Genomic DNA, 19,880 nt, shown 5'->3' with positions numbered 1-19,880 from the left:
AAAAGATGTATACTTCACTAGACTTATCTCACAAGTACTATCTTCAAAAGAGGGCCTTGACCCTACAACAAAATGAGATGTCTATTCGTGAGTACTTTGCTGAATTATCCTCTATTTGGGATGAGCTTGCCATGCTTGAGCCCAAGTGGAGTGGCGAAGCTATTGAACTTAGATACAAGCAATTAGAGGAAGATCACTTCTTTAACTTCCTAAATGGTCTTCGACCCGAATTTGAACAAATTCGGTCCTCTCTTCTATCTTCTTTCACATCTCCTTCCATTGAAGATGTTATTACCAAGTTAAGTGGAGAGGAAACTCGTATGGGCATTAGCAAGCAAAATCCAAGTGTTCTTGCAATGCCCACAAATCAAGATGAATGTGATGGAGCTAATGCCGTGTCTAGGCCTGGCAACAACTTGAGGACATATAAACCTCCTCACTTTAAAAACCAAAATCAAGGATACAATGGTGGTCAAGGCGGAAGAAGGGACAATAGCAAAATTGTGTGCTACTTTTGCAAGGAACCCGGTCACATCAAACCGGTTTGTCCTAAATGGAAGAAACTACTTGCAATGGCAACCGCATCTCAATCACAAAAAGAGGAATCTACAAGTGGAGCTCTCTCTTTAAATCAAATTATGGAAGCTCTTCAACCTCTTCTTAAGAGAGCTATTTCCGGTGCCGCCGTATCCACTCATTCTCCTCCAGGTAAAACTTCTTGGCTTTTAGATTCGGGTGCATCTTTTCATATGTCTCCAAACATCTCTTCTCTTTCTGAATATTCTAAAAGTTTATCACCATCTTTTGTTTCAACTGCGGATGGCACTTCTCTTGAAATTAAGGGGATTGGAAACTTTGAAACTCAAAATTTTTTTATTCCCAAAATTAGATTTATACCTAAATTGAATTTGAACTTACTTTCCGTCTCTCAACTCTCGGACCTTGGATGTGACATTCAATTTTCATCTAATAAGTGTTTAATACAGGATCACCGGTCTGGGAAGTTGATTGGGGAAGGCTCTAGGAAGGGAGACTTGTACTATGTGGATTCTCTCCAAATCCCTAAAACCCCTTTTTGTAATGTGGCCCAACATAAAGACATAAATGTTTGGCACAAAAGACTTGGTCATCCCAACATCACCAAGTTATCCTATTTGCATTTTATTAAAAGTCTTTGTAAAAATACTTTCTCTTGTAATGATTGTATTCTTGGAAAAATGAGAAGTATGCCTTTTGAACAAAGATCTATGTTTACCACAAAACCTTTTGAAATTGTTCATTCGGATGTTTGGGGACCGGCACCCGTCATATCCAAGGGAGGCTTTGCCTATTATGTGATTTTTGTAGATGATTTTTCTCGATATTGTTGGATATATTTCCTTAAACATAAGCACGAAGTGTTTTCATGTTTTAAATCATATCATATGATAATTAAGAATCAATTTAATAGTAATTTAAAGATTTTTAGGACCGATTCTGGAGGCGAATATCTTTCCAATGAATTTAAGAAATATCTTGAAGACTATGGTATTGTCCATCAAAGATCGTGTCCTAAGACCCCACAACAAAATGGGTTAGCCGAAAGGAAGCATAGGCATATCATTGAAACCACTAGAACCCTTCTTATTTCCCAAAGTATTCCAAAAAATTTTTGGGCCGAAGCGGCTCTTGCTTCAGTTTATCTTATTAATCGTCTTCCATCCAAAAATTTAGATAAAATCTCTCCTTTCGAAACTCTATATGAAAAAGAACCCGATTATAATAGATTGGGAGTTTTTGGTTGTAAGTGCTTTGTCCTTACAGATAAGAATGATAAACTCTCACCTAAAGCCATTCCTTGTGCTTTTCTTGGCTACTCCGAAACCCAAAAAGGGTTTCGATGTTATGATACTAAAAATGATAAGTTATATGTCTCAAGGAATGTAACATTTTTAGAAAATGATAGTGGTTTTGAAAAGAATGAATCTCATTTAGAAATTGCTGACTATTCCTTTCTCTTTGATCTTTTATCTAAAGATGATGATATCTCTAGTGATGATGAATCAACATATAACAGTGACAATGAAGTGGTTGAAATCAACAATAACTCTAACCCTACTACCTCTCAAGAAGAAAATATAACTAGAGACCCTATCACCTATACTCATAGAGATAGACTCCCCTTTAGAAGTGCTATTGAGCAATATAGTGAACCTAGCGAATCTATCCCCTCACATGATTCAAACCCTAGAAGAACCGAGAGAACTAGAAGAACTCCCTCTAGATTCGTATCTTTTGATTCTTTCTCTCCTAAATATCGGGCTTGCTTAAGTGCCATTCACTCATATTTTGAACCAAATTTTTTTGAAGATGCCAAACGATGTATTGAATGGAGAGAAGCCATGGAGAATGAACTCAAAGCGCTTAGGAAAGCCAACACTTGGGAATTTCAAACGCTTCCCAGTGGAAAAAAAACTATAGGATGCCGATGGGTGTTCAAAGTCAAAACAAAGAGTGATGGATCTCTTGAGAGGTATAAAGCTCGTCTTGTAGCTAAAGGGTATAGTCAAGAATACAGGATTGACTATGAAGAGACATTTGCTCCAGTAGCTCGTATGGTTACTGTTAGATGTCTCGTCACCATTGCTTCCATTAGAAAATGGAATATTTACCAAATGGATGTCAAAAATGTCTTTCTAAATGGTGATCTTAATGAAGAAGTCTACATGGATGCTCCACCTGGTATGGAAATTCCTAAAAATAAAGTTCTTTGTCTTCGTAAAGCTCTTTATGGCTTGAAACAAGCTCCCAAGGCTTGGCACGATAGGTTTAACAATGTAATGACTGAAAATGGTTTTACTTCATGCTATACTGACACTGCATTGTTTGTTAAGAAATCTGATGCAGGGATTGTTATATTACTGTTATATGTTGATGATATGTTAATAACAGGTGATGATGTCAAAGGAATCAAGAGCATTAAATCTATCCTGACTTCAAGATTTGAAATGTCAGACTTAGGATTTCTGACATATTTTTTGGGAATTGAGGTTGCCTATTCTCACAGAGGCTATTTTTTTGTCTCAAACTAAACTTGCTTGTGACATTCTTGACAGATCAGGAATCACAGATGACAAGGTCTGTGAAACTCCTGAAATAGTAGGTTCAAAGATGAAGATTGATGATGGGATTCTCCTAAAAGATCCCACACCTTACCGACAACTGGTTGGATCTTTAACGTATCTCAGCATTACGAGGCCTGATATTTCTCATGCTGTACATGTTGCTAGTCAGTTTCAACATGCACCTACTTCAGTTCATATGAGTGCCATTCTCCGCATCATCAGATACATAAAGGGTACAATAAACAATGGGGTATTTCTATCTTCTTCTTCTAAATTGAATTTAATTGCTTATACTGACTCTGATTGGGGAGGTGACCCAAATAACCGTCACTTCACCACTAGTTTTTGTATTTTTTTAGGGGAATCTTTAATTTCTTGGAGATGCAAGAAACAACATAAGGTCTCACTTTCATCCACATAAGCCGAATATAGTGCCATGGCATCTACTACCATGGAGATTGTTTGGATTCGCAACTTGCTGGAAGATATGAATATTCAAGTTCAAGGGCCCACAAAACTATGTTGTGATAATAAAAGTGCAATTTATATTGCCAAAAATCACACATTTCATGAGCGCAGGAAGCACATTGAGATGGACTGCCACTATGTTCGTGAAGAATACTTAAGAAGAACTATAGACCTTCCATATGTTACATCAGAATACCAACTAGCAGACTTCTTCACCAAAGCGTTGTGCTCTCCAAGATTTAACTTCCTTCTTGGCAAACTTTCGGTTATGTCACCCTAAGTTTGAGGGGGGGTGTTAAATAATGTAACATAATTCAATATGTAATCTCATAGTTTTAGTTTACTTTTAAGTTTAGTTAGGATTAGGTTAGTTTATTTAACTAGGTTAGGTTTCTTTTTCTTTTTTAGTTTAGTTTTTGGACTTATTTGGCTTTATGCTTTTTTGACCAAAGTCAAAAAGCATAAAGTAGAGAGAGTTGTTGGACTCCCAACAGCTCTATTTAGAGCCGTTGGGAGCCCAACACTCCCTCATTCCCTCTCTCCCTTGTATTATAAATATGGGGTGTTACCCCCTTGTAACTTACACTTTTGTAAAGCCCTCTTTTGGGACCCAACATATTGAAGTTGATATTTTTTTTACGTTTGTGCATTTGTATCCGTGCCTTTGTGCACTTGTGAGAGTTCTCCTTTTATGCCTTTGTGCATTTGTATCTGTGCCTTTGTGCACTTGTGAGAGTTCTCCTTTTATGCCTTTGTGCACACTTTGTGTTTCTAGTATTGTGTTTATGCACAAAATCCTTTTTTATAGAGATTTTCACAATATCATCATCATGAGGATACTCACAGACTAGGTTAATTTTTCATTATAAAGTAAAGTATAAATCTCTATATCCAAAATCAATTTTGGATATACACCAGATCCATACCCAATGAAAGTTATTTCATTTATCACTTGGATATGCCAAATATGATAAGCCAATTCTAAAGCTTTGATCACAAGTTTGAACATTTAAGCTCAAATCCTTTATTGGATCCATAAAATATATATATTAGGGGTGGCAATTTCTGACACGACCTGCCAACCCGACCCGCCAACCCGCCTCTTAGGCGGGTTCGGGTTGGGCTTAAGCCAACCCGTTTAATAAACGGGTCGACCCGCGTAACCCATTTATTAAAGAGGTCGGGTTCGGGTTGGGGGTATGAAAACCCGCCAACCCGGCTGACCCGTTTAATAAACGGGTTAGGCAGGTGGGTCAACCCGCCAACCCGACCCGTCAACCCGTCTGCCGACCCGTCAACCTGACCCGCCAACCTGCCTACCCGACCCGCCAACCTGACCCGCGAACCTGAAAACCCGTTTACCCGACCCAACCCATTTATTAAATGGGTTGGCGGGTCGTGTCGGGTTACCCGTTTATTAAACGGGTCGGGTTCGTGTTTGCCACAGCCGACCCGTTTAATAAACGGGTCGGGTTAGGGTTGAGGTATGCTGACGCGCCAACCCGACCCGATTGCCACCCCTAATATATATATATATATATATATATCCAAATTTATTAGATTTGTAGGAGTCCATATCCAAATCCGACTTGAGATGTTATCTATCAAGTACAACACGATCCATATTAAAATGAATGTCTATACAAGCTTAAATAAAACCATGGATCACACAGGATTTGACCATAATCCATATCCAAAACCATATATTTCAAAAGAAAATAGATCCATATTACACATCCATCATTCTACTTATCTGGATCTCACCGTGTCAAACCCGGACCCATACAAAAATATATATCATTATTAGGTCTAAATATTTGGCCTGATACTGTCTAGATTTAACATAAAACTTGGATCAAATCTAGATCTATACAATTTGACAATATGTATATATATATTATCAAATCTGGATCCATATCCCCATATCCGAGCCCAAGACTAGATCCGTTCAATAAGAGAATTCAATAGCATAGCCTGGATCTAAACTCATTCAATTTGATCTATACTCAATCAGCTTGATCTTATTTTAGATCCATACAAATTTAACTATATCCATAATATTTTCCTGGATCAAAATTAAGGTCTCTGTCACCTTACTAGATCCCAACATTTGATCTAATACCGATCAGATTCAATCTTGACCCAAACATTGTATTTAATAGATCTTATAATTAAACTTGATCTATATAAAAAATTGGATCGATACAAACCATACTGGATCCAGATATTAACATGAACAAAATATTAATGCATATATAAAAACATATGCAGACACAATATTTCTGGATCCAAAAATATCAGGGTAGAGATATAAAGCAAATCATAACTGGGTCCAAAAAAAGTTTTACCAGATCCAACCAAGTTTATAAGAAGCTACTTGAAGAGTTTGGCTCAATCCAGATCCAAACATGTCTCAGGTATTCCGCTAACCAGAAGCATTTTTCTGCAAAATCAGAAAAATCAAAAAAATTCTGGGTAAAATCAACAAACCAGAACATTAGAAAGATTTTTAGAGCTTTCTGAGTTAAACAGAAAACTCTAGGTGGTTTTTTATAATTTTACAAAAAAACTAGGGATGTTCTGAAAAAACTAGACATAACAACTCTTTCTCGGATAATATCCAGAGAATAGGCTTGTTTCTGGATTTACCAAAAAATAGAGGCCTCTATTTTGTAAAACAGAGGGTCAAAGGCAGAATAAATTAGAAAGATGAGGGGCAGATCCATAAAATTGCTCAAAAAAAAAATTAACCCTCCTTAAAAGGGAGCCCGATTAGGGTTTTCCCCTTTTACGAGAGAGAAGAGAGGGGCAGCAACTGTAAGGAAATAGAACTCCAAACAGAACTTCAAAAAGAAACTCACAAAAGATCTTTCTCAATGAACACAAAGGTTCATTCATCACACTCACAAGAACCGAAATATTCAAAAGAGTGTGCACACCAAGAGAGAAAAATATATCTCATTAAAATGGGATAAACCCACGCAAAAAACTATGTAAACAAGAAGTAAAAGCTCATATTTATAGGGGTGAAAATGAGCTTAGAGAGGGGGAGTCGTTGGGCTCCCAACGGCTCTAATTAGAGTTGTTGGGAGTCCAACAACTCCAATTAATGTTGTATGCTTTATTGACTTTTCAGTCAATAAAGGCATAAGCCTGTTTGAGTGTCCTAAAACAAACAATGCTTTATGCTTTATTGACTTTATACCGTTTCTTGTTATATGATTTGTAGTACCATCAGAAAGTTGCTCAGACGACATGTCTGTGGTCAATGATCGTGGCTTTGTTGATCTATATAGGTGTAGATGTGTTTGCGTCATCATCCTTTTGTGACAGGCATGGTGATTATGACTAAAAAGATATCTGCTGCATCATGGGGAAACAACGAATGTTCATTCAGTAAGATGGAGTTACATGTCAACGACACAAAAATCATAAATCTATGATCTTATAACCACAATACCAAACTCCAAAATATCTTTGTTGTCGTGATGCACCAGCCATGCATCTTAGCATTTTTTTAGAGGCCATACTCATGAAGATAATTGTGGTGACAAAACGAAGTTACATGTTATTTAGTCTTCAAAAATCTCCACTATGCTTAATCGTGTTCTAACGGTAGAAAGAATCACCAGAAATTTAATTTAATCTAACTGAAGGTACAATTAATTAAGTATATCCAGGTGGCATGTGAAGAAAACCTCTTATTCCAATACCTTTTTTTATTGTACAGCATTCTATACTTTTCACATGCATCTCATTGTTGATAATTGTGGTGACAAAACGAAGTTACATATTATTTAGTCTTCAAAAATCTCCACTATGCTTAATCGTGTTCTAACGTTAGAAAGAATCACCAGAAATTTAATTTAATCTAACTGAAGGTACAATTAATTAAGTATATCCAGGTGGCATGTGAAGAAACCCTCTTATTCCAATACCTTTTTTTATTGTACAGCATTCTATACTTTTCACATGCATCTCATTGTTAGCGACTGTACTTGAGTTGGTAATCATATATATGCGTAGTTATCTTTTTTCACTTTAAAAGCCATGTCGCTTATGCCAACCGGAAGAAAGTAGGTGCATCATTCATGCTCCTTGAATATTCTGAGTGCCATAGACGAAAACCAACATCCTTTTGAAAAGAATTCACAAATCTATGCCCTTCACCAGAGCATCACACTTAAAAGAAAGAGGAAGGGAAAACTTGCACTTGAAAGTACAAATTTCAAATACAGATGCACTATACCATGGCATGTCAATTTTTTTTCCGTGTGAAGATATTTTTGTTTCTTTTGACATCTAAAGAGATGGTATACACACATGCACAGAAAGCAAAAAGGTTATCCACCAAGAAGCTCCTGTTTTTTCCAGCAGATGCATGTAAGACCAGAAGTTTCTGTAGGCTTACATAGCATAAAGGATTCCTTAGCAAATTGATACACACTAGTGACTTCATGCATGATTTGTTCAAGTTGAATGGCTACAATGAAAGTACTTTTGCCCCTATAGATAGATTGGATCCAATTCCATGGCCAAGAGCAGTTTAAGTTTGTTGATGTAGTTGCGCTTTGGAAAAATGCAGTCTAAGGATGAGATTTTATGCAATCATTACTGCATTTGTCATTGTGAATTTACTGACTGATTACTTAAGGCAACTCACCATTGTTATGTTGCTATTGTGCTGATGAGCCAGCGATGATGAATTATTTCATGTAGTTTCTTTCTGCTACGCTGGAAACTTCTTACTGTTGATTATATGGGTTCAACCATTAGAATATCTCATGTCAGTTCGTGCTTTTTCTAATTTAGGTTACTTTGTGCAGACTGCAGTTCCTATTTTTCCTCGAATATATGGACATGAAGCAGCAGGGTTGGTGCTTATTCTTTATTTATGCTTGTGATGTTAGACGTCTTATCATTTCCATATAACCAAGAATTTATGTCAAACTTTACAATGAGTATTTTGCAGAATTGTTGAAAGTGTTGGCGAAGGAGTAGATGAGTTTGAGGAGGGAGATCATGTACTTACTACATTCATAGGAGAATGTGGTAGGTGTAGACATTGTGTTTCTGTTAAAAGCAACATGTGCCAGCAGTTGGGATTGGAAAGGAAAGGTCTAATGCATAGTGATCAGAAAACTCGGTTTTCCATAAATGGGAAGCCTGTGTACCATTATTGTGGAGTATCAAGCTTTAGTGAGTACACTGTAGTTCACTCTGGATGTGCTGTTAAAATCCCTATGACAGCTCCTATGGACAAATTGTGTCTTCTCAGCTGTGGAGTAGCTGCAGGTAAATATGTGGAAAAAAAATGGAAAAGTATAGATATTTTTTGAAAGTGATAGTTTGTTTCTTTTCCTGTTGAGTTTTATTTCCAGTGGGAATTATGTCTAATGTCAAGATATAAATATCTTCCTTGCATATGTTATTTCTCTTTTCTTTGACATCAATATTCTCCCTTGCTTTTTCAATCTGTTCATAATATTATTTTGCCTTGGATCATTTTGTCATTCTATCTTACGTATTATCAGTTGTATATATTACATGATCTTGGACTGCATTCAATTTATTAAAGCAAATATTTTTTTCTTCTTGATGTTTGGATTGGTGAATATGCTTTGAAACACTATGGACTTTTGTGCTATATAGTAATTAAGGCAATGCCACATGTATTGCTTATATGCAGTATGGTGATGGGTTTGACTATCCTTATAGGTCTTATTTAAATTTTGAATGTCATAAGGCTATTCTTTCAAAGCAGTATCTTTTTGTAAAATACCTGGCATTCTTAGAGTGATAAAGAAGTGCAGAATCTTAAGCATTTAGACGACAGGAATTTGCATCAAGAGCTACAATTTGACTGGCATTGATGGTTAGATTTCTTAGTTCACTTCTTCAGTTGATTGATGTATGAATTGGATTGACAAATTCTCGTGTAGTAACACCAAGATGGAAATAATATCCAAAAAAGGTTGATAATTTAAAATTATACTGGTCATAGTCTAATTGGTGTTGCATATTGTGCTTAAACTTTGTGAAATGCTATATTTCATTGAACCAGGTTAATGGGATTCTAGTGCATGGCTATTTTGTGTTGGGTTCAAGGGTAATAAGTAAACTAAAGAATACAATACTCTTGTTTTATTGGTAAAAACAAGATTCTTTTGTTTGTTAGTCAATCATATTTTTGTGTTTCCCTTTTATATAAAGGTTTGTGCATGTCTGTGAATCCAGGACAGACTACCTTATATTTACGAGAGAGAATCCCCGTTTTGGACCTGAGCTGATCTATTTTTGGTTGGCAACATCTTCTTAGGTCTTGGTGCAGCTTGGAAAGTTGCAAATGTATTGGAAGGATCCACTGTGGCCATTTTTGGCCTTGGAACGGTTGGTCTTTCTGTAAGTATTAGCATTCAGATCTCTTATAATGTTCTGCCCAAGCGCACTACTTTGAGCTTTAAATGCAATTTGTCATTTTCCTCTGTTTGTTGAGTAGGTAGCACAAGGTGCCAAATTAAGAGGGGCATCTCGTGTAATTGGTATAGATACAAATCCTGAAAAGTTTGAGAAAGGTGGGTTAAGTTGGGCTTCTATTTTTTTCCTTGAATGATTGTTCCTACAGCTTGTCTTACTGAAGTTGTTCTAATGGGACAGGCATAGCTTTTGGGATTACAGATTTTATAAATCCAAATGATAGTGATGGACCAGTTGAGCAGGTACTTGGTTTCTCCCAGCCATTTGAGTGGTTTAATGTTTACATAAAAAATTACATTGTTTGTACTTTTTCCCTTGATTTTTTATTTTATCTTGTACCTAGAGTAGTAATTTGGTGGTTTTCAGAACAATCGTCCAAAGCATCAAAAGAATTGGTAGCCATATTTTAGGGAAATGATTCACTTTGAATTAGGACTGGCTGGTTGTTTCATACTTCCGTATGACATTTGCTGGATATTTATTTTTGCAATTGTTCAACGATTTAGGGTCATTGAAGATTCTTTAGTTATCTGGGGTTCTGTCTTTGATGTCAACATACATTTGGAATTTTTTTGTTTTATGTATGTGTTGGACCTCATATTTAGGGATGATCAGAGGCACTTTAGCTTCAGGGTTCTGTCTTTTTTTTCCTGAAAGACCAAAAATCATTTGGTGCAGATCTAGTGGAATCAATTAGTATATACAACAACAACAACAACTACGCCTTCATCCCAAAACAATTGGGGTCGGCGATATGAACCAAAAAAGAAAATCATTCTGGGTCTTCCACATGAATCCTTCTCCTCCAATCATTTCTATCCAATGTCATGTCCTCGGTGAGGTTCAAAGCATTCATATCCTTTCCTATCATCTCCATCCATGTCTTCCCAGGCATACTCCGACCTCTTTTAACTAATATATTTTCTCATTTCTCCATCCTTCTAACTGGAGCATCATTAGGCCTTCGCCGAATATGTCCAAACCACCGTAAACGATTCTCTCTCATCTTATTTTCAATGGGTGCAACGCCTACCCTCTTACGTATCTCCTTGTTCTGAATCTTATCTTTTATTGTATTTCCACACATCCATCTAAGCATACACATCTCAGTTACACTCATTTTTTGAATATGATGTCTCTTGGCAGCCCAACATTTCGTACCATATAGTAAAGCGGGTCTAATAGTCGTCCTATAAAACTTTCCCTTCAACCGCAATGGCATTCTACGATCGCACAACACTCCAGTTGCACTTTTCCATTTCATCCACCCAACCTTTATCCTATGATTTACATCTCCATCAATTTCTCCATGCTTTTGAATGATAGATCCCAAATATTTGAAACAATCATCCACCGGTATTTCTTGCTCACCAAGCTTCACTACACTCCCATCACTACTTCGTTGCTTACTAAACCGACATTCCATATATTCTGTCTTACTCTTACTCAACTTAAAACCTCTTGCTTCCGATGCCCGTCTCCATAATTCTAACTTAGCATTAACCCCAGCTCTAGACTCATCAATCAAAACAATATCATCAGCAAACAACATACACCACGGCACATTTTCTTGAATTGATCTCGTAAGCTCATCCATCACTATAGCAAATAGGAAAGGGCAAGTCATGATTCATCTCATTTAAAGGAATGGAGAAGTCTCCAAGATCCTGAGCATGACTTCCATTAAATAGCTTATCAAAATAATCTTTTCATCTCTCCTTAATCTCCTCATCTTTGACTAAAACCCTTTGCGTTTCATCTTTGATACATCTAACCATACCCAGATCCCTTGATTTCCTATCTCTCATCTTTGCAAGCCTATAAATATCCTTCTTACCCTCTTTGGTATCCAACTTGTCATAAACCTCCTTATATACCTTATCCCTCGCGTTTCGAACTACTTTTTTAGCTTTCTTCTTTGCTATCATATACTTCTCCAAATTCTCATTATCACGACTCTTACTTAGATTTCTATAACACTCTCTTTTAACCTTAATAGCTAATTTGACGTCCTCGTTCCACCATGATGTATCCTTACCTAGCGGTGCACCGCCTTTAGACTCACTCAATACCTCCTTTAGCCACCTTTCTCATGCCACCCGCTATCTTATTCCACAATGATTCTGAATCCTCCTCGAGACACCAATCAACTTCCTTAACTACCTGCTCTACAAACATTCCTTGTTTAGCTCCTTTCAGTGCCCACCACTTAATTCTAGGATTTATCCTATGTCTATCCCTTTTGCGGCATTGTCTAATTCTAAGATCTAAAATTAAGACTCTATGTTGTGTAGCTATACTTTCTCTCGGTATAACCTTACAATCGATGCAACAACCCCTATCTCTCTTTCTAAGTAGGAAAAAATCTATCTGACTCGTATTAACCCCACTTTTAAATGTTACTAGGTGAGACTCCCTCTTCCTAAACCAAGTGTTTGCTAAGATCATATCATAGGACAAACCAAAATCTAAAATCTTTTCTCCACTTTCGTTTCTTTCTCCTATACCATGGCCTCCATGGATACTCTCAAATCCTCTGAACTATCACCAGGCAGCACTTGATAATCGCTGGAAGCTGGCTATGCAAGAAGAAATGACAGATTTGGTCTCTCAGCATACCTGGGATCTAGTTGATTCCCCAGCAGATGCTGACATTGTTGGATGTAAATGGGTATATACAATAAAGTACAAATCTGATGGTTCTATTGACAGGTACAAGGCCAGATTAGTCGCGAAAGGGTATACTCAGACATATGGAATTGACTTCTTTGAAACTTTTTCTCCTGTGGCACGGATGGGTACCATCCGTCTTGTTCTCTCAGTAGCTGTTCAGCATGGTTGGAGCTTGTGTCAATTAGATGTGAAAAATGCATTTCTTTATGGGGATCTATCTGAGACCGTTTACATGCAACAACCTCCAGGTTTTGAGGTTGAGGGGGAGTGTCAGAAGGTGTGCAGATTGAGAAAGGTGATTTATGGCTTGAAACAAAGTCCTCGTGCATGGTTTCAAAAGTTATTTGAAGTGATGTCAAGCTTTGGCTTTAATAGATCGGCAGCAGATCATACACTTTTTATAAAGAAAACTAGCTCTGGCATAGTTGTTATGGTGGTATATGTGGATGACATCATTCTTACAGGAGATGATGTGAAAGCTATTGAAGCCACAAAGGCTCATCTTCAAAAACACTTTGCTACAAAAGACCTTGGTTCACTCAGGTATTTTCTGGGTATAGAAGTTGCTAGAAGCCGTGAAGGGATGGTTTTGTCTCAACGGAAGTATGTTCTTGACTTATTAAAGGAAACAGGCATGTTGGGAGCTAAACCAACAAATATTCCCATGGACCATAAAGTTCAGTTGTTTGAAGAAGGGTCAAAACCTGTTGATAGCAAAAGCTATCGCTCCCTAGTAGGGAAGTTATTATATGTAACTGTGACCAGACCAGATATTGCTTTAGCAGTAAGCAAAGTTAGCCAGTTCATGGACAAACCAACTGAGGTACACTGGAATGCAGCCATAATGATTCTCAGATATCTAAAATCCTCTCCTGGAAAGGGGTTACTGTTCAGGAAAGGTGGAACTCTAGAGATAGTAGCCTATTCTGATGCTGACTATGCTGGATCTGTAGTAGATAGAAAGTCTACCACAGGATTCTGTGTGTTTTTGGGAGACAACTTGATTTCATGGAGAAGTAAGAAACAAAATGTGGTTTCCAGGTCGAGTGCAGAATCAGAATATCGGGCTATGGCCCAAACAGCTGCTGAATTGATATGGGTTCGCACTGTTCTTAATGATCTCCAGGTGAAGGTTTCCTCTCCAATGACCATGATGTGCGATAACAAAGCGGCAACATATATAGCAAACAATCCTGTCTTTCATGAGAGAACAAAGCACATTGAGGTTGATTGCCACTATGTAAGAGATATGATTCAAGCTGGTCATATCACTACAAAATACCTAAAGTCTGAAGACCAAGTTGCAAATATGTTTACAAAGCCTCTTGCTAGGCCAAATTTCTCCAGATGTTGTGACAAGTTGAGCATGATAGATATCTATGCTCCAGCTTGAGGGGGAGTGTTGAGAATAGGTGGTTTTTAGGTTAAGTTCTCCTATATTAGAGGTTTTCTGAAATATTATTTTCATAAGGACTTAGATGTAATTTTTCTATTTTGCCTCTCTCTATTTAATATAGAGAGAAGCCCTAATCTTAATGAACGAGTTCTATTGTGCAGTCGTCTCTCTCTCTCTCTCTCTCTACACTCACAGGTGGTTGTACCCCCCATCTCATTCTACACCTACTAATGCCTACATGTCCATTAAGGTCACCGCCGATGAAAAGCTTTTCTCCATAAGATATCCCTTGTACTACTCCATCTAAAGCTTCCCAAAATTGACGCCTAATGGAATCATCTAAACCTATTTGAGGTGCATAAACACGGAATCAGTTAGTATATGAACTACGAAAAATGAATCTCAGTTTCTCCTGCATATTTATGTTAATATTCATTCTACAAGATTCTTTTTCTTGTTAAAAGATGATATTTTATTAAAAAGAAAAACCAACAACAACAACAACAACCGTTATGTATCTGTTGGATTGATTTTGTAACGCCCCAAAATTTTAACCCAGATTTTTCAGGATTTTTTTTTTAAACCAACAAATGATTCTATGGTTAAGCATTTCAGAACGATACAGGAAGGTAAAAGCAACCATACCATTTATTTTTATTTCAATAATAATAGAATCCAAACAGAGTTTATCACATCATCAGTCTTAAAACAAAAATTTCAATCAAAAAGCCATTAGGACCGCCAGGGAACAAATAGATCCAGTTATGGTCAGCGCCGCATCCTGTTTCGCTCATGGACTACTCTGTGTCTGAAAATTATAGGAATTAGACTACCACGTCTAAGTAGGAAAACTGTAATTATTCTTGCAAGTAGATCATGTGTCAGGTGTGTGATGTGGGTGTCGTGTTTGATTTTCAGTCTAAACATAAACACATAAGGAATTCGATGCAACAGCAATAACAGACATATATCTAAATAAAAAGGTGGGTTATGTAACAATTATACTTAATCACAAAAAGCACGTTATGCAACTACAACAATTAAGCAAGGTATTAAGCAATTAAAGCAGAACTTACACTAACATGAATAACATCTATATAACATTCATAATATAAATTTAATTAACTAATATATGCACAGTTTAGAAAGTTGTTTCATCATAAGCACCAAATATAAAGCATGATGAAAGAGTATGCAAATGTCTTTTTAATGACTCCAACACAGTGATACCTAACTGTTCTAGTTGATGTTTATCTTTTCTTATCCCGCGGGTACACACGGGCCAAGGCAACCATCACAGAAGAGAACGTTCGGGGGTATATTATTCAAAGTTGTTTTATTAACCCGAACATTCTAACTGTGACTGAAATCCCAAGGGAGCGGCCAGTGACCGAGAGAATCTCCCAAAAGCCAAAACCAAAACAGGATGCATCCCTAACTTCTGCAGAAGAATATGGAACTACCACCTATGACACATTTGGTAGTCTGGGTCCCCCGACTCTGAGGACTGGGACCAACGAGTCGCTTTACGCTCGAAACTAAACACATGTCCCCAGAGTTTTGTACCACCTACCCTCTCCAAGGTAAGCCTGAAACTGAGTGGGTTACTCTTTTTATTTAAATTTATTTCCCGAAGTGCAGGGCATTTCCTCAACTTCCTTCTACTACCACGGCAGTAGAATTCTCATCCTTAGTTTATTTACCAAGGTGAATAAATCATCCAAATCCCTTTTCCATATTGATTGCTTAAACCCACTCAAAGTGCTCCGGTGCCTTTAAACCAGTCAAGCACAGAAATTAAATTTAAGTTTCTTACCAGTGTTTTGATCATTATTCATAATGTTTCGGTGTCTTTAAACCGTCAAGCACCAAGGCCCCGGTACCTTTAAACCAGTCGGGCGCACAACCTTTAATATTAAGTTTTTCATCAGTTTTATTGCCACAGCATACAAGCTAATAGTCTAGTACCCGTACCAGGTATTCAACCCATATTGCCCATTAGGCTGGGTTTCCCAAATGACACTAGTTATAGTTCATCCAATCCATTTTGTGTTATGTTCCAATATAATGGGTATAGTCCCTTTTTGATGATTGAGCATGGTACATATACACAACAGCTAATGGAGTACTGCTGAAACAACTCACCCAGCCTATCTAGGCCTATAAATTTTGAATCCCACATGTGCAAGAATTAAGTCTTAATATTTTCCTCCAACAGGTACAAGGGGTTTTGGATTGATTAGGTCACAGTCCAGCTACAGTAAATTGGGCCTGTTGGTTATCACAATTCAGCATGCAAATTTGCCATGAGCATAAAATTGGGGTAAAGCAAACAATGTATAGGTATCCATTACAAGAAATTTTCTTCAAAATAATAAGTTGCTCACTTAAGGCTACTCTTCATATGCTACATTCTATTGAACAACAACATATTGCAATATCCACCTAACATAAGTTAACCAAATTAATGTGCACAGGTCCTAGGCATGCCTCACATCAACATTTCATATAATAAAGAAAAAAAAAACAATTCATGAGATCTTCAAAAATATGCACAGAACTGATTCGTGAGATTTCAAGTATTTTGCATTCAAATATCAGGTCCTTATGAAGTCGAAACTACAGCCCTTCAGTTGATAACAGAGTGCACGAAGGACCAAGCAGCACCTAATCCCCATACTAGAGTTAGTCCTGTATTTAAGTGTGTAAGTTGTGTGTGACCTAGTTAAATACGGATCTATGTGTGTGAGAATCCGTATACTATATTCAGTTATAATAATTGTATTTATACCACAAGTTATTCACAAATTAGAAACCTTAATGGTGGTGCTAAACAATCCTTAATAGTAACCTGTGAAACCCTACCTTAATCTTTATGGATTGAGAGATAGAATATGTTAGCATAAGGTATAAGCAGAACCAGAATTATCTTAAAAGATAAGCAGAGTCTTATATATGAGATTAACATGTATCCAGGTCTGATAACAGTCATCAACAGATAACCAGATTTGCTCACAGACAGTGAAATCACAGGTAATCCGATTTTATAGTAATTGTCAAGTGATATGAAAGCAGCGTTGGCAACAGGCTACCTATGATACTTTTAGTCACGTAGGCAAACCGAATCAACCTATCAAATCCTAAACTGTTAACAGGCATACCAATCGTCCATATCCAGATAGGGTAAGAGTCAACTAAACAAACCCAACAAACAAAACAAAAGCGACGATTCAACATTATCAATTTAATATGAAATCACACCCACTAATTAATAGAATTTCATATATCCGACACACACACAAGTTGTCATATTGTTCTGGTACCAACAGTGTACCCATCAATGCCCCAGTCGGCAGGAATCGAAGGTTGTCCCTTGAACAACCCAGAAAATTCATAGGTTATTAGGGATTCGAGAAGCCCCTAACCGAACTCAGCAAAATTCCATCAACATTCAAAGCCCCTCGTTTTATTACACGAATACCCCATCACTTATTTGGATTTTTCACCGTAGCCGAAATTGAAATTCCCTTTTTACAGAAATGTGAAACCAATAACCCCCTTTACGATAACAATCCTAAACAAACCCTATCGATTTGGGTTGTAGACAACCCACACTCCACCAACACATGATTAACCTGAAAAAAAAACAATCACAGAAAACCTACCATTATCCGGCGAGGGTGTTGCGGCATCCACGAGAGGGGTCGATCGGCCTGGACAGCACCACCACCGGCGAGGTCGGCTCTTCACTGCAAGGCCTCGAGCTGCAGCCCGAGATCGGAGGTGATTCGAGGTTTAGAGAGGTAGAAGAGAGTGAGAGAGAGAATGGGACAGCGAGAGAGAGAAGGAAGGGTTCGGGGTCCTCCCTTTGTAGGTGGATGCCCCCCCCCCCGAAAAGGAAGGGAAAAATACCCTCCCGGCGGCTGCGGCTTCCCCCTTCCCCATTTTAAAAAATGTTAGGGTTCAAAAGAACCCTAACCTGCGGCTTATCGGGGAAGAGGGTTTCCTCCCTCTTCATTTTTATCGGGCGGCCCTCTTATCGCCCCCCCCCCCCCCCCTTTTGTATTTTTTTTTTCCTTTACAGTGTGTGGGCCGGGTCCGAGTCCGACCCACGACCCGCACTCGGGGTCCAACCACATGTTGGATCCGGGTCTTATTTAAAAAAATATGGGTTCATAATTGGATCTGAAACCCCTCCTATGTATTTATTTTATTTATTTTCCTATTTACATATTTTAATATTTAAATAGGTTTATCTCGTATAATATGGGTTCTGGATCTTAAACTTGGATCCGTGCCCAGATTCGCCCATTTTATGCCTAAAATACTAAAAACTTTAAATGTAAACATTGCGGTTATTACATCCTTTCCCCCTAAAAGAAATTTCGTCCTTGAAATTTACCTGTGGTTACTCACTCGAAAAGGTTGGGGTACTTCTCCCGCATATTTGCCTCTGGTTCCCACGTGCTTTCGTCAATGCCATGGTGTTGCCATCTCACTTTAACGAGAGGAATGGTCTTTGATCTCAAGACTCGCTCACTTCGTTCCAATATCTCCACTGGTTTTTCTTCCATTGTTAGGTCTTTCCTTATATCTACGTCCTCATATTGGATGACATGTGACGATCCTGAAGATATTTTCTTAACATAGATACATGGAATACGTTATGTATCTGAGCATACTGAGGAGGTAGGGCTATACGATAGGCCGTTTCTCCAATCCGTTCCAAAATCTCAAAAGGTCCGACATATCTGGGACTCAATTTTCCTTTCTTACCAAAACGAAACACACTTTTGGTGGGTGATACTTTCACAAAGACCCGATCCCCCACATCAAAAGTGAGCTCCCTGCGCCTTTGATCTGCATAACTCTTTTGTCGACTCTGGGCTGTAAGCAGTCTATCTCTTATCATCTTGATCTGTTGGGTGTAATGTTGTAACACGATTGGTGATTCTACCGACCGTTCTCCAATTTCGTCCCAATACACAGGTGATCTACATGGTCTTCCATACAGGGCTTCAAAAGGAGCCATGCCGATACTCGCATGGTAACTATTATTGTAGGCATATTCGGCTAAAACAACATGCTTGTCCCACTCACCTTTCCAATCCAGCATACATGCTCGTAACATATCTTCTAATGTCTGGATAGTCCTCTCTGATTGTCCGTCAGTCTGAGGGTGAAAAACAGTACTCAGCTTCAGTTTCGTACCCAAGGCTTGTTGTAACTGACCCCAAAATCGAGAAGTAAATCGAGGGTCTCGATCTGATATAATAGAAACTGGTACTCCATGCAGTCGAACAACCTCTCTGATGTATAAGTCTGCTAAGCTCTCGAGGGATTGATTTATTCGTATGGGTAGAAAGTGAGCCGATTTAGTCAGTCGATCCACTATTACCCATATCACGTCATGTTGTTTCCGTGTTTTCGGCAAACCCACCACGAAGTCCATGGTGATTTCTTCCCATTTCCACTGTGGAATCTCCATTTGCTGCATCATTCCACCAGGCTTCTGATGTTTCACCTTGACTTGCTGACAAGTCAAACACTTTGAGACATAACTTGCGACCTCACGCTTCATTCCATTCCACCAATACCCTCGTTGTAAATCTTTAAACATCTTCGTGCCTCCTGGGTGTATGGTGTACTTGGACTTATGTGCTTCACCCAATAGTTCTTCTTTCAACTTGGGGTTACTAGGGACCCAAAGTCGATTTTGCATCCATATACTGCCATCTTCTTTGAGTGAGACGTGTGAATTA

General features: G+C 38.0%; 1 protein-coding gene across 2 annotated transcripts in view; it reads left to right on the top strand.

Moving 5' to 3' along the window:
- Window positions 1-19,880, top strand: part of LOC149818239 (GroES-like zinc-binding dehydrogenase family protein) — a 47,522-nt gene that overhangs the window by 9,471 nt on the left and 18,171 nt on the right. For both annotated transcript variants that reach the window (XM_089986014.1, XM_089986013.1), the window contains exons 3-7: window positions 8,399-8,445; window positions 8,545-8,867; window positions 9,892-9,974; window positions 10,072-10,147; window positions 10,230-10,291. In XM_089986014.1, the coding sequence (XP_089842140.1) occupies window positions 8,399-8,445; window positions 8,545-8,867; window positions 9,892-9,974; window positions 10,072-10,147; window positions 10,230-10,291 (591 nt within the window). The remainder of the gene's footprint in view (window positions 1-8,398; window positions 8,446-8,544; window positions 8,868-9,891; window positions 9,975-10,071; window positions 10,148-10,229; window positions 10,292-19,880) is intronic.

The sequence above is a fragment of the Nuphar pumila genome, chromosome 13 (genome assembly GCF_984573655.1).
Source record: "Nuphar pumila chromosome 13, dmNupPumi1.hap1.1, whole genome shotgun sequence".
Lineage (NCBI taxonomy): Eukaryota > Viridiplantae > Streptophyta > Magnoliopsida > Nymphaeales > Nymphaeaceae > Nuphar > Nuphar pumila.
Note: the sequence above shows the minus strand (reverse complement) of the source record. Positions and strands in the feature narration are given on the sequence as shown.